This window comes from Stegostoma tigrinum, chromosome 22 (genome assembly GCF_030684315.1).
Source record: "Stegostoma tigrinum isolate sSteTig4 chromosome 22, sSteTig4.hap1, whole genome shotgun sequence".
Lineage (NCBI taxonomy): Eukaryota > Metazoa > Chordata > Chondrichthyes > Orectolobiformes > Stegostomatidae > Stegostoma > Stegostoma tigrinum.
Genome location: NC_081375.1, coordinates 26,878,845 through 26,904,141, shown reverse-complemented (window position 1 = coordinate 26,904,141; position 25,297 = coordinate 26,878,845). Strand labels below are relative to the sequence as shown.

At 42.7% G+C, this 25,297-nt stretch overlaps 1 protein-coding gene across 2 annotated transcripts in view; it reads right to left on the bottom strand.

Annotated features, from left to right (window-relative positions):
* Window positions 1-25,297, bottom strand: part of abca5 (ATP-binding cassette, sub-family A (ABC1), member 5) — a 110,249-nt gene that overhangs the window by 73,363 nt on the left and 11,589 nt on the right. For both annotated transcript variants that reach the window (XM_048555449.2, XM_048555450.2), the window contains exons 3-6: window positions 18,441-18,614; window positions 13,187-13,302; window positions 8,230-8,456; window positions 5,475-5,616 (exon numbers count right to left, since the gene is read on the bottom strand). In XM_048555449.2, coding sequence (XP_048411406.2) covers window positions 5,475-5,616; window positions 8,230-8,456; window positions 13,187-13,302; window positions 18,441-18,614 — 659 coding nt within the window. The remainder of the gene's footprint in view (window positions 1-5,474; window positions 5,617-8,229; window positions 8,457-13,186; window positions 13,303-18,440; window positions 18,615-25,297) is intronic.

The following is a 25,297-nucleotide window of genomic DNA, read 5'->3' as shown; positions in this document are numbered from 1 at the left end:
CTAGATGCACTCCAGCCTTCATCTTTCTTTCTGCACTGCAATCCCTAGCGAGTTTTGAGAAGATATGTAGCTCAGGTTGAGTTTCTGGATGTGAGTTTGCTCGCTGAGCTGGAAGGTTAGTTTTCAGACGTTTCGTCACCATTCTAGGTAACATCATCAGTGAGCCTCCGATGAAACAGTCCTTATCAGCTCCATCAGGTTTGAGTGTTCCTATGCTCCACTCAACATTTCTCTTTAACAATTTATCTCCCCTATATACCTCTTGATACCCTTACCCTAGCACGTAGTAATGCCTATCATAATGATACATTATTCCTCCCGTTAAAGGATGGTGACGACTGTCAATGACCTTGCCCCTGAAGCACCCAATGCCTTCTCATGATATATCCTCTCCCACCCTACATGCAGAGTCATCCTCCTTCAGTGATTGGCATCTCTGCACATCTCCTTCAAAACTTATATTTTGCTTGCTCAACATAGCACACACCACTGATAAACTCCTCTTGACGTTTAGTGCACAACTCTCAGCACTGAACGTGGCTCACTCGCCAACCAACTTTGGAAGACAGCCACACTGATCGCAGACCAGACTCCTTACTAATCTCTGTGCAACTCCCCATCGGCCTGATTAAATGCAACCTGCAGGACAATGGCCTAATCCCCATTCAGATGCTGATCCCTGGACAATGATCTCACCAAACAGCTGACTGACAAAAGCGCTAGATTGAGACTAGGCAATGCACTTAACTGAATGAGGCCTCCCTCGCTGATACATAGTCCTCCTTGAATAGACTAAGGACTACTCCTTTTAGACTTTCAGACACAGAAATTAGGTTAAAACACGTAGTATGTTTTCGACGTGATAGTTGCACATACTGTAAGATGTGACATTAATGTAGCACAGTGCCATACACCAACATGTCCATCCACCTGACTGATCATTTAAGTCAAATGTGCCAAGCTGCCTGGTTCTCACTATGCTGAGCCTGTAAATTCTGAATGAGATAGCAATGTATTAAAAGGAATGGCAAGTAGAGATTTTGGGAGCCTCCACGTACGTGCAAAATGAGTCAGCACTGCAATGCTGAACTGCATTCCAAGTCAGCCTGAGATATGCCATGATGCTTTGCCAATGCCAACATGTGTGAACAAAGGGTGTGGGTGGTTGCTGCACATGGAATGTACCCTGAGACACTGTGGAAGGCCGTCCAAGATGGAGGCACATAGAAAATGCTGGAAAGTTGCAGCTGCCAGATAACCACACTGAATTTCAAGTCAGGAATTGAGTCAGGTGTGTCTAATTTCAGGATAGTGTTTAGGAAAACAGCAATCTGCGTATAAATGAGTGAGTTAAATGACAATAAGATGTTAATGTATGCAATTATGGCAGTACCTTCTCACTAGCAAGGTTCTAATCTCACTGTTACAACCTTAAAAAGAAAATTGGACCTTTCTTGTGATACTGATAATCTCATCTCTTCATTCACACTGTACTTCCCCAATTTTCTTGTGTGCGTTATTCAGAAGCTGGAAAAATTATACAGTTTTACAGCATAGAAACAGGCCCTTCAGCCTTCCATGTCTATGCCTACCAACAAACACCAAACTACACTAATCCTGTTTACCTGCACTTGGTCCACAGCCTACTTATACCCTGGCATTTTAACTATTCATCCAGATACTTCTTAAATGTTGCAAGAGTATGTCCACCACCATCTCAGGCAGCATGTTCCTCTGGGTGAAAAAATATTTCCTCAGATCCACTACAAATCATTTACTCCTCACTGTAATTTTATGCCCTCCGGTCTTAACACTAGACTGCCATCAGAAGGAGATTCTCACAATCTACCCTATCTCTGCTTCTCGTAATTTTATATATCCCAATCAGAACCACCACAGTCTCCTCTACTCCAGAGAAAACAAACTCACCTATCCAGTCTTCTCATAACTGAGACTTTTCATCCCTAGCAACATACTGGTGAATATCCTCTATACCCTCTCCAGTACAATCATGTGTTTGCTTTAGTGCAGCGGCCAGAATGGCGCACTAATGGTCCCTAAAATTGCAACAGGACATTCCTACTCCTACATTCTAAGCCCAAGATAACGAAGGCAGGCAGAGATAATGGGAATTGCAGATGCTGGAGAATCCAAGATAACAAAGTGTGCAGCTGGATGAACACAGCAGGCCAAGCAGCATCTCAGGAGCACAAAAGCTGATGTTTCGGGCCTAGACCCTTTATCAGAGAGGGGGATGGGGAGAGGGAACTGAAATAAATAGGGAGAGAGGGGAAGGCGGACCAAAGATGGAGAAAGGAGAAGATAGGTGGAGAGGAGAATATAGGTGGGGAGCTGGGGGGGGGATAGGTCCGTCCCGGGAGGACGGACAGGTCAAGGAGGTGGGATGAGGTTTGTAAGTGGGAAATGGAGGTGCGGCTTCAGGGGGAGGAGGGGATAGGTGACAGGAAGAACAGGTTAGGGTGGCGGGGACGAGCTGGGCTGGTTTGGTGATGCAGTGGGGGAGGGGACGAACTGGGCTGGTTTGGTGATGCAGTGGGGGAGGGGGAGATTTTGAAGCCCATGAGGTCCACATTGATACCATTGGGCTGCAGGGTTCCCAAGCGGAATATGAGTTGATGTTCCTGCAACCTTCGGGTGGCATCATTGTGGCACTGCAGGAGGCCCATGATGGACATGTCGTCTAAGGAATGGGAGGGGTAGTTAAAATGGTTCGTGACTGGGAGGTGCAGTTGTTTATTGTGAACCAAGCGGAGGTGTTCTGCAAAGCGGTCCCCAAGCCTCCGCTTGGTTTCCCCAATATAGAGGAAGGTGCCGGGTGTGGTGGGGTTGGAGGGGGGGTGTGGAGTGGACAAGGGAGTCCCAGAAAGAGTGGTCTCTCCAGAAGGCAGACAAGGGTGGGGATGGAAAAATGGCTTGAGTGGTGGGGTCGGATTGTAGATGGTGGAAGTGTCGGAGGATGATGCGTTGTATCCGGAGGTTGGTGGGGTGGTATAGAAACATAGAAACATAGAACAGTACAGCACAGAACAGGCCCTTCAGCCCACAATGTTGTGCCGACCATTGATCCTCATGTATGCACCCTCAAATTTCTGTGACCATATACATGTCCAGCAGTCTCTTAAATGACCCCAATGACCTTGCTTCCACAACTGCTGCTGGCAACGCATTCCATGCTCTCACAACTCTCTGCGTGAAGAACTTGCCTCTGACATCCCCTCTATACTTTTCACCAACCAGCTTAAAACTATGACCCCTCGTGCTAGCCATTTCTGCCCTGGGAAATAGTCTCTGGCTATCAACTCTATCTATGCCTCTCATTATCTTGTATACCTCAATTAGGTCCCCTCTCCTCCTCCTTTTCTCCAATGAAAAGAGACCGAGCTCAGTCAACCTCTCTTCATAAGATAAGCCCTCCAGTCCAGGCAGCATCCTGGTAAACCTCCTCTGAACCCTCTCCAAAGCATCCACATCTTTCCTATAATAGGGCGCCCAGAACTGGACGCAGTATTCCAAGTGCGGTCTAACCAAAGTTTTATAGAGCTGCAACAAGATCTCACGACTCTTAAACTCAATCCCCCTGTTACTGAAAGCCAAGACACCATATGCTTTCTTAACAACCCTGTCCACTTGGGTGGCCATTTTAAGGGATCTACGTATCTGCACACCAAGATCCCTCTGTTCCTCCACGCTGCCAAGAATCCTATCCTTAATCCTATGTGAGGACGAAGGGGTTTCTTTTAGGGCGGTTATTGTGGGGGTGGGGTCTAAGGGATGTGTTGCGAGAAATGCGGGAGACACAATCAAGGGTGTTCTCGACCACTGTGGGGGGGGGGGTGGAGTTGCAGTCCTTGAAGAACGCATCATCCTCCGCAACTCCCTTGTCCGCTCCACACTCCCCTCCAACCCCACCACACCCGGCACCTTCCCCTGCAACCGCAGGAAGTGCTACATTTGCCCTCACACCTCATCCCTCACTCCCATCCCAGACCCCAAGATGACTTTCAATATCAAGCAGATGTTCACCTGCACATCTGCCAATGTAGTCTACTGTATCCACTGTACCCGGTGTGGCTTCCTCTACATTGGGGAAACCAAGCGGAGGCTTGGGGACCGCTTTGCAGAACACGTCCGCTTGGTTCACAATAAACAACTGCACCTCCCAGTTGTGAACCATTTTAACTCCCCCCTCCCATTCCTTAGACGACATGTCCATCACGGGCCTCCTGCAGTGTCACAATGATGCCACCCGAAGGTTGCAGGAACAGCACCTCATATTCCGCTTGGGAACCCTGCAGCCCAATGGTATCAATGTGGACTTCACAAGCTTCAAAATCTTCCCCTCCCCCACTGCATCACCAAACCAGCCCAGCTGATCCCCGCCTCTCTCACTTATCCCCTCCTCCCCCTCAAGCTGCACCTTCATTCCTCACCTACCAACCTCATCCCGCCTCCTCGACCTGTCCGTCCTCCCCAGACTGACCTATCCCCTCCCCACCTATATTCTCCTCTCCACCTATCTTCTCCTTTATCCATCTTCGGTCCCCCTCCCCCTCTCTCCCTATTTATTTCAGAACCCCCTCCCCAATGAAGGGTCTAGGCCCGAAACATCAGCTTTTGTGCTCCTGAGATGCTGCTTGGCCTTCAATGATGGCAAGCATCCTGTTTGCCTTCTTCACCATGCTACCTATGTGCGCTGACACCCCGTTCCTGCAACAATTCCTTGTTACATTGAAATACAATTTGTCATAAAAGGAAAGCAGGTTTCTGTAACATGAGAAGGTTGTTTCAACTTACTTTCATTACTAAAGGACATTTTTACCATCGTGGACGGCGGAGATTCACTAGCCGGATACTGGGAATGGCAGGACAGTCATATGAGGACAGATTGGTTCAACTGAGTCTGTATTTGTGAGCAATTAGAAGGATGAAGGGCGATCTGACTGAAACGTGGACAGAGAAGATGCAGGGAGGATGTTTTCCCTGATTTAGAGCCTCGAACTAGGGGTCTCAGTCCATTTAGGAGTGAGACAAGGAAGAATGTCTACAATCAAAGGATAATGAACCCGTGGAATTGTCTGCCAGAGAAAGCTGTGGAAGCCAAGTCAATGAATATGTTCAAGAATGAAAAATATACATTTTTAGATGTTAAAGGCATCAAGTGGAACGGAGAGAAAGCGGGCATGTGGCATTGAGATGATCATATGGAATGGCAGAACAGATTCAAAAGGTCAAATGGCCTACTCCTGCACCTTGTTTGTACACTTCTGTGTTTCATTAATCTGACATAATGAATGATAAAACAGAGCACTGCCATATTTAAAAGTACTCCATCAGAAACATATCACACAACTTGTCGTAGTAAAATTAAGGCATGCACTGAACTAAATACATTGATTTTAATCCTGAATTTATGTTTACATTTCGGCACTAATTAAAACTAGAGTATTACTTACTATAGAAATCCCAAACAAGAACAGCAATGGGAAGATGATCAATATACTGCTTCTTGGAAACAGAGATGTCTGAGTGGCAATGACTGCCATCAGCAAGGATAGAATGAAGATTAAAACCATGTACAGCAAGCCCCAGGAAAGCCTGGAAATGAAAGGATTAGCCAATGATTAACAACATATAAACAGGAAAATAATGAATACCTGTTAGAAACAAGTACCTTTTTGCATGCTGTTCTCAAGGGAATATTATTTATTGATACTTATAAAAAACAAACACTCATTTGAGCAATATGATTTATCAATCTACAGCATAGAGCTTTAGTTATTCAGCTACAGAGCTCATATTTATCGGTTTTTGTTGTGTACAGAATATAAGCTTTTTAAGAAGGAAAATATTGGTTAAGCAGCTGTTTGAGCCACATTCATCATTTCCCCAACAAGATGCATCTTCTTTCTTTCCTGAAGACAAGCCTTTCCTGAATTATATATGGTCTGTGAAAAGAATCAACTCGGAGACTTACTTTTCTCAAAACACTTAAAACTTCTAGTTGACATTAAAGCTTCTCAGTGAATTTTATTTTAACCCCGGAAAAACAAAATCAATCTTGTTTCTGAAAATCAGATGCCATATTGGGCTATGATAATAAAATGTGAGGCTGGATGAACACAGCAGGCCCAGCAGCACCTCAGGAGCACAAAAGCTGACGTTTCGGGCCTAGACCCGGGCTACAGTGATTTCAGTTATCACAGGCTTAGACTGAATTGCTGGAGTAAAAGATTGGCAGACATGAAATGCTCAATGGTGTCCCCCTTTGATTCTATCATTTTCAGTCAAACAAAAGTACTGACAACTGAAGAAATCTATACGTCTTGTCTTTTTCAAAGCATAACAAAAGTAAAGAAGCCTAAGTTCAAAGAAAATCATTCAGGACTGAAAGCAAACTGAGTTATTTTTTGTAACATAGACTCTCTATCACTATTATCAAAACTTATAATGGTCTTTTTGCAAAAAACAATTAAGATTGCCAGTTATTTATATACTGATATTACAGTAATCTCAGGCATGGTGATATTTGGGTCGAAACATAAAATTCCTAATGTTTCGCAAAAACAGTGAGGCACTGTCTGCTTCACAACTGAAGTAGACCAAATCTCATTAAGTTGTTCCATTTGCGTAACAGTCACAAACTAAACCTACAACACTTACAGAAAAAGTTGTCTTATCCGTTTTGGTCAAAGCACTATTTTAAAGTCATGCTATGTGTTAATTATTATCAAAATACCTGTTTGACATGGAAACCTAACCACACGGAATCCCTACAGTGCAGAATCAGGCCATTCGGCCCAATGAGTCCATACTGACCGTCCAACCAGTGTCCCACCCTGACGCCCACACTATCTCTCTAACCCCCTACTCCCATGGCTAATCCACCTAGTCTGTACGTTTCTAGACACCATGGCCAACACAGCTTGGGTAATCCACCGAACCCACGCAGAAACAAGGAGAATGTTCAAGCTCCATACAGACATTTGTCCAAGGGTGAAATCGAACCAAGGTCCCTGGCACTGTGAGGCAGCAGTGCTAACTACTGAGTCACTGTGCCACCCCACAAAAGAATAAAACATATTTAGAGTCTGATTCATGTAAATTTTAATTCTTGGAGGTTTTAAAAATGTAAAATCTAAAACTTTTTTAAAACTTTTGAGGCGGATATGTTTGTGAGGATTAATAGAAAGCAGCTGTTCACTTTAGTTGAAGGGTCAATATCAGGAGGCATAAGGTTTAGGTGGGATTTGAGAGGGGAAAAACTCACTAAAGGTGGTGGAAATCTGGAACACTGTCTCGGAGAGTGGTTGAGGCAGGAAACCTCAGAACCTCTAAAAGTACTTGGATAAGCGCTTGAAATGTCATAACATTCAAGGCTCTGGGACGAGTGCTACAAAGTGGGACTGCAGCTCAATACTGTGTTACCTCTTCTATACTGTATGGTTCACTGATTTGCAATTTTTTTTCCCCACTTACAGCCCTCTTCATTCAATGTCTTTTTTCCCCTTCTCTTCATTTCTCTCTTCATCTTAGCTGGGATTGAATTCATCCCCTCCAATTTTAACTTCCTCATTGTCATTAGATTACCTACAGTGTGGAAACAAGCCCTTCAGCCCAACAAGTCCACACCGTCCCTTGGAGCACCCCACCCAGACCCATCCCCCTGAACACTACAGGTAATTTGGCATGGTCAATCCACCTAGCCTGCGCATCTTTGGACTGTGGGAGGAAACCGGAGCACCCGGAGAAAACCCACGCAGATACTGGTAGAATGTGCAAACTCCGCACAGACTGTTGCTAGAGGCTGGAATTGAACCCAGGTCCCTGGCACTGTGAGGCTGCAGTGCTAACCACTGAGCCACCATGCCGCCCCAAATTGTGCTGTCAAATTTATAATCCTTCAGTGCGACTAGTTAACGAGACAGCACAGCTGTTGATTCAGGTTCCAAAGACCCGGTTTCGCTTGCTGAGATGTTAACATCCTCACTTTCAGCAACTTGCCTTGCCTAAACAATTTATGTCAAACATGCAAACATGTATAGCTACCTTTTTTGATCATTTCCTTTCCCATCATTTGTGGTTCCTCTGTGCAATGTAAAGTTACATTGCACTGTAATATCAAAACTACCCACATAGAAAACCAGTAATAAAATTTGTATAATACTTATTTTAACTCATTCACAAGGTAATGTACTCTTTTTGGCTCACCAGAAAGCAGAGTCATAAAGTCCCATCACCTTCATCACATCTTTCACTTCCTTTTTTTCTGTTACAAGATTGATCAGCAGAAAATTGACAAAGGGCACAAAAGCAATAACAAAATAGAGAGAAGTGACAAAATGTGAAAAAATATCTGCACCAACATGGCTTGGTAAGCCCATCATTTGTATGTGTAGAGGTATGATATCCTTCCAGACTGAATAATTGGTTTGTGTCTGTAAACAGAAATGGAAGCTGTTAAGTATAAGTGATATAAGAAGGTGAAATATTTAACAAAAAATTAGTACAAATCAATTTCAATAACTTCAATTTTAACTCAGGAAATTAGAATTTTACAGATGTTTTACAGCACTATATTTTTTTCCAATGTGTGGAAAAAATAATAAATTCAGACCATAGACAAATTTGGTCCATCTTTTAGCTCAGCTGCACAGCACAATTAACAATAACGACCAATAGACTACATAACCAATGAAAGACTACAGAATTATGTGTGAACTGCAATTTAGTTAAACTTTGCCTGTCTATTAAACACAACTTAATGAAGAGCAAATTATTACAAATGCCCTCATTAGCACAACATTGTGCTACATTTTCATGACTAATTGAAAACAAAAGTTTTAAAACTGGGAGCATAATGTATTTAAAAATCCAAAAGAACCACCAACACTGGAAATCAGAAACAAAACAGAAATTACTAGAAAAACTCAGCAGGTCTGGCAGCACCTGTGGAGAGAAATCATCTGCTGCTGAAACTCTCTTTGTTACGTCAATATCTCTAAACCTGACTGTTCCAATACACTCCTGATTAGCCTCCTTTCTTATCCTACAAAAACTTGAAATCACACAAAACTCTATTCATATTCTATTCATACTATTCATATTCTAATCCATACCGAGTTACCTAACAACCTGGTGCTCTCTGAACTACATTCACTCCAGGACAAGCAACAAATCAACTTCAAAAATTCTCATTCCTTATTTCCAAGCTCTTCCATGGTCTTGGCATTGTAACTTTGTAACTACCAGGAGTCTTACTAAGATGTCTGAGATCTCTGAAAAATATCAAGAAATATTTGAGGCCTATTCTTCATTCTCCAATTTCAACTAATGATGTGCCAAGAATTTAATTGTTCTATCATTACCAACCACACCTTGAGCCAAGAACAAAAACAAAGTTTCTGAAAAGGTCAGTAGGCAGCATCTGTGAAGGAACTTTGAACCTCCATGATGCTAAGTTCTGGAATTCATTCTCGCAAGGCTTTCTGTTTTCTTACCTCTGTTTCCTTGTCAACTTTCCCAAAACCTACATCTTTGCCCAAGCCTTTGGTCATCTGGCTTAATATTAAGTATCTATTACGTAACACTGATAAATTTTGTTCAAAATGCTCTTGCAAAAAACCTTGGGTCCTTTACACTAAGTTAAAAGTGTGGAATACTTGGATAATTTTCCAGAAATACAAACAAGTTTAAAAATACATTGAGGATAATAAAGTGTGAAGCTGGATGAACACAGCAGGCCAAGCAGCATCTCAGGAGCACAAAAGCTGACGTTTCGGGCCTAGATCCTTCATCAGACTCTGGGCCCAAAACGTCAGCTTTTGTGCTCCTGAGATGCTGCTTGGCCTGCTGTGTTCATCCAGCTTCACACTTTATTATCTTGGATTCTCCAGCATCTGCAGTTCCCATTATCACTAAAAATACATTGATGACTGTTTCAGCGCCACCTTGTGTTCGTCACGAGGAGCTCAAAGAGTTCATCCACTTGACCAACACCTTACACCCCAACCTTAAGTTTACCTGGGCCATCTCTGACACCTCGCTCTCCTTCCTGGAGCTCTCTGTCTCCATCTCTGGCATCCATCTGGAAAATGATATCCCACAACTATCTAGAATACTCCTCCTCTCACCCACCTTCCTGTTAAAAGGCCATCCCCATTCCCAATTCCTTCGCCTCCGCCGCATCTGCCCTCCGAGATGAGGCATTCCACTCCCGAACATCCCAGATGTCCTCTTTTTTCAAGAACCGCAACTTCCCCTCCACAGTGATCGAAAATGCCCTCAACCGTGTCTCCCGCAACTCAACTCTCACACCCCCTGCTCACAATAATAACCAAAACAGATTCCTGCTTGTCCTCATGTACCACCCCACCAACCTCCAAATCCAACGCATCATCCTCTGGCATTGCTGCCATCTGCAATCTGACCCCACTACCAAAGACATTTTTCCCTCCCCACCCTTATGTGCTTTCCGAGGGACCACTCTCTCTGTGACTCCCTTGTCCACTCTACACTCCCCTCCAGCCCCACCACCCCCCACTATTCCCTGCAACCGAAGCAAGTGCTACACCTGCCCCTATACCTCTCCCCTCACCCCCACGCCAGGCCCTAAGACGACATACCACATCAAACACATGTTCACCTGTACATCTGTTAATGTAATACACTGTATCCGCTGTTCCCGTTGTTGCCTCCTCTACGTCAGAGAAACCCGGCGGAGGCTTGGGGACCGCTTTGCGGAACATCTACGCTCAGTTCGCAACAAGCAACTACACCTCCCAGTCGCGAACCATTTCAACTCGCACCCAACTCCTCGGATGACATGTCCGTCCTGGGCCTCCTGCATTGCCACGGACGCCACATGAAAGATGCAGGAACAGCATCCCATATTTCGCTTGGGTAACCTGCAGCCCAAGGGTATCAATGTGAACTTCACAAGCTTCAAAATCTCCCCTCCCCCGACCACATTTGAAAACCAGCCCAGCAAGTCCCCGCCTCACTAACCATTCCTCCCACCTCAAGCCTACCCCCATCTCCTACCCACTAACCTCATCCCACCTCCTTGACCTGTCCGTCCTCCCTGGACTGGTCTATCCCCTCCCCAACTCCCCACCTACATTCACCTTCACTGGTTCGAACCCCGCCTCTTTGATCTGTCCGTGTTCCTCACCCTAACTTCTCCTTTATCCATCTTCTATCTGCCTCCACCGTCTTCCTATTTACTTCAGAATCCCCTTCCCCTACCACATTTCTGAAGAGGGGTCTCGACCAAACGTCAAACTTTCCTGCTCCTCTGATACTGCTTGGCCTGCTATGTTCATCCAGCTTCACACCGTGTTGTCTCTAAAAGTATTCTGCATTCTGTTTTATTACCCTGACGTACCTACGTAAGGCATGGTTTGCCTGGATAGTACGCAAAACACTTTTCACCATACCTCAGTACACGAGACAATAATAAATCAATCAAATCAAGATTAGGTGATGAACTCAGTTCTGATGAAAAGTCATTGGAATTGAAATATTAACTCTGCTTTCTTCCCACGGATGCTGATAGACCTGCTGAATTTCTCAGGATTTCTGATTTTGTTGATAAAGTAATTTCTGTTTCTCTAATACCAACTTCTAATTCCTCTGCCTCCGGCACATCTGCTCCCACGATTGGGTGTTCCACTCCCAAACATCCCAGATGTCCTCCTATTTCAAGGAATGCAACTTCCCTGCTTTGGTGGTCGAAAATGCTCTCAACCACATCTCGTGTTTCCTGCACCTCTCGCCTCACATCCCCTCCTCCCCCAAAAAAAATACAAAGACAGAATCCCCCTTGTCCTCACATATTACCCCACTAACCTCCGTATTTAACATATCATTCTCTGCCACTTCTGGCACCTGCAATCCAACCCCACAACTAAAGATATATTTCCCTCGCCATCCCTATCTGCCTTTCGTAGGGACTGTTCTCTCCGCAACATGCTCATTCGCTCCACACTCCCCACTTGCCTCACCACCCCCAGTACATTTCCCTGCAACCGCAGGAAGTGCTGCCAGAAGTTCTACACCTGTCCCTACACCTCCCCCGTCACCTCCATTCAAGGCACCAAACAAACGTTGCACATCAGACAGAGGTTCAACTGCACATCCATCAATGTGGTCTGCTGCTCCCCATGTGGCCTCCTCTACATTGGTGAGACCGAGCAGAGTCTCAGAGATCACTTTGTAGAGCACTGTTCTGGGCTTTGTATGGTGTGGGCTCTGTTTGCGATAAACAACACCAACTTCCAGTTGCAAACCATTTCAACTCCCCTTCCCACTCCCCGGCTGACATGTCCATCCTGGGCCTTCTCCAGTGTCACAATGACGCCACCCAAAAACTGGAGGAACAGCACCTCATATGCCACCTCGGGAGCCTACAGCCCAATGGCCTAAGTGTGGATTTTATCAGTTTCAAAACCTCCCCAACCTTGGCCTCATCCCATGACCAACCCTCCCTCTCATCCCCACCTCCTTGACGTGACACAACCTGTCCAACTTCTCTCCCACCTATCCATTCCTACCACTTCACTGACCAATCCCCACCACTCCATACCTGCACCCACCTATCACCATCCCACCTACCTTCCCCAGCCCCTCCCCATCTTCTCTGTATTTATTTCTGAGCTCCCTTACCCCTCCCCCATTTCTGAAGAAGGATCCCAACCTGAAACATCAACTTTCCTGCTCCTCTGATGCTGCCTGGACCTGCTGTATTCCTCCAACTCCACACTGTTATTTCTGTTACTCTGATTTAGTTTTAAAATTCACTTGTTTATGTTAATTTTTCTTAAAATGAGTGGCAGTTTATGAAACAAATCTGTATAAGGTCTGCCACATGAAGGTTTCAAATGTAATATTTAATCAGTGGTTTGGATTTAAGCATAAGCCTATTGTAATTTCTCTTAGGTACATTATATGTTATGTATAATAGCACACATTATATAACAATACATCCAAGTGTAATAGAACGATGTTGGTTTCACTCCTGTGATCACTCAGCACGGAATTAAGAAATAACATTTCTCTCCGTAAAATAAATATAAATTTCCAAAGCAACAGTTTTCTGCAGTGTATCAGACACTAGAATTTTCATCTTATGCGACCTTTTGACTCAATTCATTTACTTTAGACTAACCTTAATGATGGCAACATCAATATGTTTTTGTATTGTTGCAAATCCTGATAATAGGTACAATGCACCAGGACAGTCCTTCAGATGACTTAAGGAGGCAGAATCCGAACGGCAACTTGCTGGGATAAATTTAATTGAAGACGTTCTTTTTAATATGAAGTAACTATTTTCATATTATCAAAATTACAAGAATTTTTTTTTGTGTGTGTACCACCATGAACAGCAGTTCTTTTGAATCTATATTTGGTGCCCAATTCTAAATCTCAAGTTCTAACCATTAAAAAAGGAAATATAACTGAAGAATTTACACTAGCAAAAGTAATTACACTTTACACAAATATGAGTACTTTATTGACACAGGTAACTAAGGACACTTAGAAATCGAAATGTAGTTAACAGATAAAAATGTTAAACTGGACTACCAGAAATTTTTAACCATCAAACTCAAGCAAAAAATTGGTAGCCCTTTGTTAAGTTACAGGGGAGGCGATGGCCGAGTTGTAGTAACTCTAGACTATTAATTCAGAAACACAGCTAAAGAATGTTGCAGAAAAGAGGGGTTCCATTTAATGAGACACAGGCAGGCATATTGGGACAGTAAGGAACTGTACAACTGAGATGGGCGCCACTTGAACCAATTTGGGACCAGGATCCAAAATGAAAAGGTGAAATAAAATGGACACAAGGACTTTAAACTCATTAAAGTCTGGGTGGACTCAGGACTGGTTATGAAAGTTTCCAGAACAAGGAGTACTGAAAAAGTCAGCAATCTAACTTCTGGCTATTCTGGATTTAGCCTGATGTGTAATGATGCAGACTTGATTAGGGAGCTTGAGGTGAAGGACTCCCTACAGGGCAGTGAACATAAATGATAGAATTCACCCAACAGTTTGAGACAGAGAAGCTGGATTCAGTATGACAATCGAGTAAAGGTAACAACAAAGGCTTAAGGGAGTAACTGACTAGAGTTGAATGGAAGATAGTGGAGCACCAATGTCAGGAGTTTCTGGAGTAATTCAGGAAGCACAGCAAAAAAAAATCCCATGAAAGATGAATCATAACAAGGGGAGGACGAGCCAACCACAGCTAACAAAGAAAGCCTGGGTCGTATAAAAACAAAAGAAAATGCATTCGATGTGGTGAAGATTAGTGGGAAGCCAGAGGATTGGGAAGCCTTTAAAAACTAGCAGAAGATAACTAAGAAGCATTAAGGAAGGGAAGTTGAAATATGAGTGAAGTTAGCTAGCAATACAACAGAAGATTGCAAGACTTTATTTGTATACATAAAATGTAATGGTGAACAAATAATTGGCAGAGGAACTGAACAGTTACTTTGCAGCAATGTTCATGGTCGAAGACACCAGTAGCATACCTGAATTTCAAGAGGGTCAGGGGACAGAGGTGAGTCTAGTGGCTATCACTAAGGAGGTGCTGGAACGTTGAAGGGGTCTGCAGGTGCATAAATCTCCTGGACCAGATAGACAAAACTTCAGGATTCTGAAGACATAGCGAAGGAATTTATAAAGGGGGTGGTTTTTCAGGAATCACTGGAGTTAGGAGGATTACAGAGGACTGGAAAATAGCTAAAATAACTCCCTTGTATAAGGAGGAGGGAAGCCCAAATTACGGTGTTGGTTAAGATTTTGGAGTCCGTTATTAGAGATGGGATTGTGGGGTACTTGGAGTGCGTGGTCAGATTAGGCTGAGTCAGTATGCTTCGTCAAGGGGAGGTCACGCCTAACAAACATATTAGAATTCTTTGAAGTGGTAACAAGCTGCTTTGTCAAAGGAGAGCCAGTAGATGTGATCTATTTGAATTTCCAGAAGGCCCTTGACAAGGTGTTACGCAGGAGGCTTTTAAATAAGATAAAAGCCATAGTGTTAGGGGCAAGTTACTAATGTGAATAGAGAAATGGCTGTCTGATCGAAGACAGAGAGTGGGGATAAAGGGGTCTATTTCAGAATGCCAGCTGACTAGTGCAGTTCCACAGAGGTCAGTGTTGGGACAACAACTATTTATGTTATCTGAAATCTCACGCACAAAGAAACTTAGGACTCCTAGTTCAGGATTCTCTTAAAGTTAACTCACAGGTTCAGTTGCAATTGGGAAAGCAAATGCAATTTTGGCATTCATTTCCATAGGACTAGAATATGACAGCAAGGATGTGTTGCTGAAGCTGTATAAGCTCTGGGTCAGATCGCATTAGAAATTTTGTCAGCAGTTTTGGGCCTCACATCTAAGGAAGAATGTGCTGGTGTTGGAGGGTGTCCACAGGAGGTTTACAAGAATGATCCTGGGAACGATAGACTTGTCATATGAGGAGGGAATGAGAACTCTAGGTTTGTACTCGATGGAGTTTAGGAGAATGACACGATGTCACTGGAGGCCTGGATATTGTGGCTGTGGAGATGATGTTTCCACTAGTAGGAGAAACTAGGAACCAAAGGCAGTCTCAGAATGAAGAGTGATAATGGGAACTGCTGATGCTAGAGAATCCAAGATAACAAAGTGTGGAACTGGATGAACACAGCAGGCCAAGCAGCATCTCAGAAGCACAAAAGCTGACGTTTCGGGCCTAGGCTCGGGCCTCTGATGAAGGGTCTAGGCCCGAAACGTCAGCTTTTGTGCTCCTGAGATGCTGCTTGGCCTGCTGTGTTCATCCAGCTCCACACTTTGTTATCTCAGAATGAAGAGTAAGTTTAAAACTGAGATGAGGAGTAATTTCTGCAACTAGAGGTTGGTGAATCTGTGGAACTCATTGCGTGTAAGCCAAGTCTTTGAGTGTCTTTAGAGAGATATAGGTAGGTTCATGATTAATAAGGGAATCAAGGGCTTCAGGTAGAAGGTAGGACAATGAGGTTCAGAAACATATCAGCTATGAACAAATGGTGAAGCAGAGTCAATGGGTTCAACTACCTAATTCTGCTCCTATGTCTTAAGGTCTTATGGTCTCACAATCACAAAATGCATGTAGATTTCGAAGACGGACGTGGGAAGAGGGTACCAGGCAGATTTCTGTGGAAAATCATTGCTGCTCATGACTTTGCATGTGATGATGCAGCTGCAAATCCAATTACTTATACGTACTATTCTGAATTTAAACAAGCGATACCATCATTATCCTCCACCTGTGGAAAGCATTTGACTTCTATCACCAAAATTAGCCCTGTTCTCAATGTGCTTCAACAGCTTAGTTAGATCCAAGGTAGGCAAGAAACAACTGACCCTTTCAGAAAGCATAGTAAAAGTAGCAACTACAATGTATATTTAAACCTTGTGACCAGTCAAAGCACTGTAACAGTCATACTGTTGTCATATCCTTACTTGCAATTTTTAACATATACTTTTACTGAAATAAATTCATTTTAATGTGAATATAACAGTTGTCATTTCTGAAGCCAAAATAAGATAACAAGACAAATGACAGAATGCCAAATGACAAGAAATAAGGTAAAGCAAAAAGCTAGCCCACATGACATCCAAGGTAAAGTGTTACATCATAAACCCATAGAAATAAAATGGACATAACTGCATTAAATTTGCTCTTTCCATCTTTTCCAGAATTGGACCACAGTTGCTTATTTAACAGATCTCAAGGTATAAAAAACATGAACTATATTTCAATGCCATAAAACTCTCAGAGCAGCACATCAAAATTGGGTCCGTATCACAGTTCCTGAATTCAGGGTCAGTCTCATCAGTTAAGGTTCTTTATCAATTATGAGCTCATATCCACTTAATTCACAGCAGTCTGAATACACCTCAGTCAAGAACACGACTGATGACCTGCCCACTGTCAAACACCATCAAGTAACTCTCAATGGTAAAAAAACAAAGTTGCTGGAAAAGTTCAGCAGATCAGACAATATCCATGAAGGAAACAACAGAATTAACGTTTCAGGTCTGGTGACCTTTCCTCAGAACTGATGGCTGAAAAAATGTGAGTTTACGTGCAGAAAATAGGGAGGTGGGTGGGATATGGAGTAAACGATAGGACAGAACCCAAAGAGACAGAAAGACAGTTGGACAGACAAAGGAGTTGTTAACGATCAGGCTGGGAAGGTGAATAGTTGTTAATGGGGACAGTTAGTGACTAACAACAGATGGTGTGTAATGGCAGGCTACATGGTAACAAGGCCTGGTGTATGGGGGGGGGGGGGGGGGGGGTGGTGGGACACGGGGGAGTCTAGAGCCTACAAGTATTGAACTCAATATTGAGTGCAGAGAGCTGTAGGGTCCCCAAGTGGAAAATGAGGTGTTGTTCCTCCAGCTTGCATTGGGCTTCACTGGAACACTGCAACAGACCTTGTTTCCATGTACCCTGCCATTACACACCCACTGTTGTTAGTCACTAACTGTCCCCATTAACAACTATTCACCCTCCCAGCCTGATCGTTAGCAACTCCTTCATCTGTCCAACTGTCTTTCTCTCTTTGGGTTCTAACCTATCGTTTACCCCATATCCCGCCCACCTCCCTATTTTCCGCACATGAACTGATATTTTCCCAGCCATGAGTTCGGAGGAAAGGTCACCGGACCCAAAACGTTAACTCTGTTTTTTTCTTTCACAGATGCTGCCAGAGCTACTGAACTTTTCAGCAATTTTGTTTTTGTTCCTGATTTACAGCATCCGCAGTTCTTTCTGTTTTACTTAACTCTCAATGGTAATTTTCCTTTCTTGACTTTGTTACATTTTCCCAGTATCCTCTTACAGCTTAGGAAAAATTACTTCAATCCTTGCCCTAGATAATGTTAGTATGCAAGATTCTTTGCCAGGATCATCAGTGAAGGAAGTAAATGGTTCCTTCAGAATATTTCCCTCTTTTGACAGCAACTTGCATTTGTATGGTAAATAAAAACCAAAAGAACTGTGGATGCTGTATACAGGAAGAAAAACAGAAGTTGCTGGAAAACCTCAGCAGGTCTAGCAGCATTTGTGAAGAAAAAAAATCAGAGAGAATGTTTCTGGTTCTGAGGAACATTCGCCAGACTCGAAACATTCTCTCTGATTTTTTTTCTTCACAAATGCTGCCAGGCCTGCTGAACTTTTCCAGCAACCTCTGTTTTTGTTCCTGTTATATTTACATGGCTTTGTGACTTTTGCACGCCTTGTAATGTAGAAGCGCAGATGTCAAAAATCGAGTTAAAGATATTAGGAGGGATGATTAATATCTTTGTCAAAGAGATACTAGAAGAGTCTACAGGAGGAAAGGGAGGTAGGGAGATGGGAAAAAATGGCATTTTAAACCATGTCACCTTTCTCATCGATGAAGTCAATCCTTTCATTGGTACGTGGAACTTTATTATAAGGAAACCGAAGTTGATATGACAATGAATTGATGAACGAAACTCCCACCAACGGTCTAGAGGCATGTGAACAGCAAGCTTGTTCCATTGCTTCTTCATCTCTGAATCCGTAAGGAACCATTTCTGTAGTGAGAAGAATTTATCAAGTGTACATCATTGCTATTATTATAGTAAAAATTCAGCTCTGCAACGCTTTTTAACGTGGTTTCCTCATTAAAGAATCTTTTGATGACAAAATAGCTGCTATGTTCTTTCCAGGACAGTTCCAACAAAATCTCACCTGGTCTAACTGCTATTCTTAAAAAAGAACTTCAAACATCAATCTATTCACATTGTGATTATAATGGAAAGCAAAGAACAGAATGGGTGGTCTGCACGGACCTTAGTACAGCTTTTAAAGCAAGTCTCTCATGATAGACTGGTCAAGAAAGTTAAGAGCCTGTGGGATTTAAGGTAAATGTTGAATCTAAAATTGGCTGAGAGACATGAAGCTGACAGAGTTGGTAGAGGGCTGTTTCTGCAGACTGGAAGCCTGCAGTAGTGTTCCACAGAGCTCAGTGCAAGGCCCTTTCTGTTGGTTGTGAATGTCAATGACTCGGAAATAAATGTAGGGGAAAGATCAAGCAGTTCATGGATGACATGAAAATTGGTAAATACTTAGATAGACAACCGCAAAACTGCAGGGGTATATTAATGGATTGGTCAGCTAGGCCAAACAGTACCAAATGGAATTTAACAAAGAAAAGAGAGTGAGGTAATGCACTGGTGGAGAGCTAAGAAGGCAAGGAATTACACTATGAATGGTAGGATCCTGAAAAGTACTGATGATCATAAGAACCTGGGCATCCATATCCACAGACTGCTGAAGTTACTTGGGCAAGTAGACAAGTTAGTTAGGAAGGCATACGGGATACTTGTCTGTATCAGCACAGAATAAAGAAGAAGGAACATACGCTGAAACTGTATAAAGTGCTGGTTAGGCCACAACTAAAATTCTGGTCACCATATTATAGGAAAGATATTATTGCAGAAGAGACAGTACAGGGGAAATCTACCACGATGCTGCCTGGGCTGGGCAGTCTGAGCTATGAGGAAAGATCGGATATGACGGAGTTGAGAATGGCGTTGTTTTCCTTGAAGCAACTAAGGTTGAGAGAGGACCTGATAGAGGTGTATATGATCATAAGGCGTATAGATAGGGTGGATAGGAAGACACTTGCTCCATTATGAGCGGAGTCACTAACAAGGAGGCACAGATTTCAGTTAAAAGATAGAAGGCCAAGAGGAGAGTTCAAGACAATGTAATTTTGATTCAGAGGCTGTTGAGAGTCTGTAAGTCACTGTTTGAAAGTGTGGTCAAGTCAGAAATTCTTGTAACATTTAGATATTCATTTAGTTTCCATAGCCTCCAGGGTTATTGGCAAAATGGAATGAGTGTAATTAGATCTTTGTTGGCTGGTACAGACATGACAGGCCAAATAGCCTTCTTTTCTAATGTAAACAACTGAGTTGATGAGAACATAGATCTAACACACTACTTGGATCAATTCTGCTTGCTTCTTTCTTTAAAAATGTTAAACCACTCCAATATCATGACCCTCAATACATTAAACCGAAATATCAATACGCTGGCTTCACTACTGATTGCATTACAGGAAGTGGTGGATTAGTGGAAGTCACTGGACAAATAATCAGAGGTCTAGGCTAATCCTCAGTTTTATATTGCACCGTGGTGCCTGATGGAGTTTACATTCAATTAATAAATCTGTAAATAACAAGTTAGCTTTATGAAACCAGTGTTGATTAATGTAAAAACCCAACTAGTTCACTTATTTGCTATTCCCAACTGATTTAGCATATATGCAGCTTCAGACCCGTAGCTCGGTCTTAATTGACCTCTGAAATGGCCAAGTTGTATCAAACTGCTACGGAATCTTTGGACATGATAACCATTTCAGCTGCCTCCTGCTAGTCTTTAGTCAAATTTGTTCACTCCACAGGATATCAAGAAACAGCAAACATTGCAAAGGCTATGGGCCTGACACATTCTGGCCCTTGTACTGAAGACTTCTGCTGCACAACCAATGCTCTTAACCAAGATGTACAAGTACAACCACAACACTGCCATCAATCCAACAATGTGGAAAACAGCCCAAATCAGTCCTGTCCCCACAAACTGCGGGACAAATCCAACCAAGCCAATTAGTAATTTGTTAGTCAACTCTCAATCATTAGCAAAGTGATAGAAGGAGTCATTCACATTGCCATCAAGTGGCTCTTGAAAACTGTTGCATCGTTGAACACTGAAGAATAAATGGGAATCGGGAAACTCTTCAGTGGTCGAAGTCATGCCTCCCACAAAAGGAATTGTTGTGTTTGTTGGAGACCAATCATCTCATCTCAGGATATACCTGCAGGAGTTCAATAGGGCAATGTGCCAAGCCCAACAAAATTCAGCTGCTCCATCAAAGACTTTCCTTCAATCATAAGATCAGAAGAGGGCCTTTTCATTGATGACTGTACACAGTGTTCAGCAACATTTATGACACCACAGATATTGAAACAGACAATGTCCTTATGCAATAAGACCTAGACAGCATCCAAGCTTGGGCAGATACATTGTAAGTAACATTCACAGCATACAGATGAAAGGCAATAACCATCTCCAAGAAGAGAGAATTTAACCATCACTTCTTGACATTCAACTGTATTATTAATATTGAATCAACACTTACAACATCCTGTGGGCTATCAATGACAAGACATGAACTGAACCAGTCACATAAAAAATGTAGTTAGAAAGGCAGGTCAGATAAAACTCACCTCCTTTCACCCAAAGCCTGTCCACCATTTACAGGGCACAACTCAGGAGTGTGGTTGAATACTCTCCAGATGCATGGATGACAGCAAATCCAACAATGCTCAAGAAACTCAATATTTTCCAGGACAAAGCAGCCTGCATGATTGGCACTCCATTCCCACCTTCAACATTCACTCTCTCTGCCACCAACATGCAGTGACAATAGTGTAGTCCATCCACAAGATGTACTGCAGGAACTCATCAAAGCTCTTTTAAGGGGATGTGATGGCTTAGTGATTTTGTCGCTGGACTGTCAATCTAGAGACTCAGGCAAATGTTCTGGAGACCAGGGTTCAAATTGCACCATGAATTTGGGCCAAACAAAGTTTGGAATTAAGAGTCTAGTAATGATCATGATTCCATGTCAATTGTCAGAAAAACCCATGTGGTTCACTAATGCCCTTTAGAGAAGGAAACTCCATCCTTAACTGGTCCCAGGAGTTACTATGGAATTCCAGACCTACAGCAATATGGTGGACTCTAATTGCTCTCTGGGGAATTAGGGATGAGCAATAAATGCTGGCCTGGCCAGCGATGCCCACATCTTGTGAATGAATAAAAAAAACCTCTTCCAAACTTATGACCGCCACCTCAAAAAACAAGGGCATAAGATGCATTATTACGCCATCTACTACAAGTTGTCCTCCAAACCACCGTGTCGACTTGGAGCTATATCACAGTTCTTTCACTGTTGTTCGGTGCAAATCCTGAAATTCCTTTTTTTAAACACCAGTGTGGTGAACCTACTCTTTCCGTGATTCAAGAGGGCAGCCCACCATCACTTTCTCAAGGGCTGGGTACTAAATGCTGTAATGGCGTGGTACAGCGGTGAGCACTGCTGCCTCACAGCGCCAGGGACCTGCGTTTGATTCCACCCTCAGGTCACTGTCTGTGTGGAGTTTGCACATTTTCTCCATGTCTGGGTGGGTTTCCTCCAGGTGGTTCAGTTTCCTCCCACAGTCCAAATGTGTGCTGGCTCGGTGGATTGGCCATTTTAAATTGCCCGTAGCATTCAGGGATACGTAGGTTCTGTGCATATTAAGGGGATGGGTCTGGTTTGGACCCTCTGAGGGTTGAAGCGGACTTGTTGGGCCAAAGGGCCTGTTTCCACACTGTAAGGATTTTACTTTATCCCTAGCTGAATATCCCACGATTGAATAAAACAAAACCAAATCAACTTGATAATAACTGCATAGTTTAAATACAATCTAGGCCTACCCACTTTAAAAGATGGTAAAATAGAGTTTTACAGAACCATCTTAGGAACTAAGCTGACAAATGTAATTTGGATACATTGGAAAGCCAATTTTGTCACTTTTTAATCATTACAATAGCACATTAACATTACTTGCCTTGATAATGCAGTTAGCTGCAAAAAACAAAGTAATCAATTTTGTATTTGTATCTCACAGGGGTCAGCAAAAGTACGGGCCATAATTTTCCCATTTTCAGTAAGTATGGGGATGGGTGTGTTATGTGATGACTAAGAAGTCACTCAACTGCTGAGATAAATTACCCAATCACACGCCAATCAGCACTTAAGAACTGGCAAAGGTGCATGGGTGAGTTTCAAGGCTATTGCCGACCTTGACATTGGCATCCTAGGATGCCAATCAGAGATTAGTTTAAAGACCGCCATCCTGGATCAGGCAGCAGCATTGATGTTACAATCTGGCTAGGAACCAGTAATTTTTAAGTCTTAAAATAGAGGAAATGTGAGATCAGCAGACTTAATAAGAGAATAAAGCTGCAAGATGTCACAACATGGAACAAACATTAATAAACTTTATTCTACAATGTCAGGCAATGTTTCTAATGCTTGAGACAAACATGTGGCAGATTTGGATAATTGACTGTGATTGAAAATCCCACAGAGCACACGAAGCAGCAAATGCAATCATGACAGATCCCACATATTTCTCAGCAATTCTCTCCTTAAAGTAATGACACTATAAGCCATAAAGTCTCATTAAACTTTACAAGGGATCACAATTCTTCACTTTTGACCATCTGGCCTTCTGCCTTGTTCTCAAGGACCATTCCATAATGGACTACCTCGATGACTGCTCCAGTTATGGTCAATCTGGTCCTTACCCAGGTCTGTGGTCCCCAGATCCTGTAAACTATATGCATCAAAGTCACAACTCCACCCTTTCACAAACATTAAACTCAGCCAAGCCAGTACTACTCCTAAATTTTTGAGCTGTGATCAGTTGCATCCAGAAAATATTGCTTCGGGATTTCTCTTTCCCCATTCTCACTGTACTAAGCTGTTAGTTGCACATGGCTTCTTCTGAGCCCTCACACCTCTCGGCACCTTCCTGAACACTCGCTACACAAAACCTGTATAGCTGAACAGTACAGATATCAGCTGTATCCTAACATGAAGTTTTTGTCTCCAAATAACTGACAGTATCATTCATTCCCTGTCTTCTTTGAACTCCAATTCAGTGACCTGTGTGATCTGTCCTGTGTAATCTACTGAAAACCTTGCAACAGATCCTTCTCTTATTCCAAGGGAAATCTTAATGTTGCCAGCTTACATCTTTTGTAAACATCTGTCTATAAATGTTACCAATCATAGATTGCTGACTTGCTCAATACGAAAAAAGTGAACACAGACATAAGATTTTATCACAGGCAATCTGGTAACGAGATGGTAAATGATTTTTATATCCCTGTTGCAGGGTGGGGGTCACAGGGAGGCAGGGTCTGAGGAAAGGGATGGAGGGGTGGCTTTCGATGGCTATCACCTTGTCCCCCAACACTCCAAGAATGTCTGAGTACTCCCAAATTGGGAAACTGGAGCCCACTTTCCCCACTAATCTGACAGACTGATTGCTGTCATTTCACAGTTGGGAAATTGGCCACCTTTTTGACGTGATGGAAATTGGGGTCATGGTGAGTTGAGGGTATTAAGTGATCATTAATTAATGACTTAAAGGCGGTGACTGGTGATAAATCAAGAAAGTCCCCAATGGAACCTTTCATCAAGACTTTAATTCATAAAGGAGCAAGAAGGGGTGAGTTTCTCACAAGGGCCAAGCCACCTCAGTATTTCCCTCTTTTTACCATTTCTCATGTCACCCCAAGGGAGGGGAAAATTCAGCAGTGGGGATTTAGTCAGTTGATCCAGTCATATATGAACATACAAACTGAGAGCAGGTTAAGGCCATTCAGTCCCTCAAGCTTCCTCTGCATTCGATAAGATAAACAGGTCAAATTTCAATATTCCAACAATCCAGTGGCTGAAAGGCAGCCTTTGAAACCACTTTTTTCGATAACTGGCAACAAGATACTTAAAACATTTTAAGTACCACAAAACATTTGAAGTATGGAGCATTTTGAAGGGAGAATTTTTAAAATAGCAACAAATAGAAAAATGACGAAAAATGGAATACAACACAAAATGTAATTCAGGAATATTAATATACCTACAATATTTAATAATCCAATAGTAAACACCCAACCTCTAAACAGTGGCATAGCTTTCAGCATCACAGGACGAATTACTTAATGTTAAATCTTAGCCCTGGGAGCTCAGATTTCCCTGGAGTTATCAGCAGTCTAAGAGTTCTGTTCTTTGTTTCTAAATCTCTTCATGGTATCCAGAGAAACAATATTCCACAGAAATAAAACTTTTATCTAAAAGACAAAATGTTTATTCAGTGTCTTATGAGGTTTTAATTTCCACAACTATCCATTGAAGATACTTGTGCACCACATGTACAATAGTCATAAATTATGAGCAATCTTTATTTCAATGAAATGTATTTGTAAAGGTGAATAAAGGGTATCCACGGATCACTTCAAAATCAGTGATATAATGGGTTTCTTCAAAAGACACACCTGGAAACACAGCTACGGACCTGCAGGAGACTTCAAGAAGATTATGCCTACTGTAGGGGTATACCCCTGTTCAGGGACAAAGACTCAGGAGGCAGGC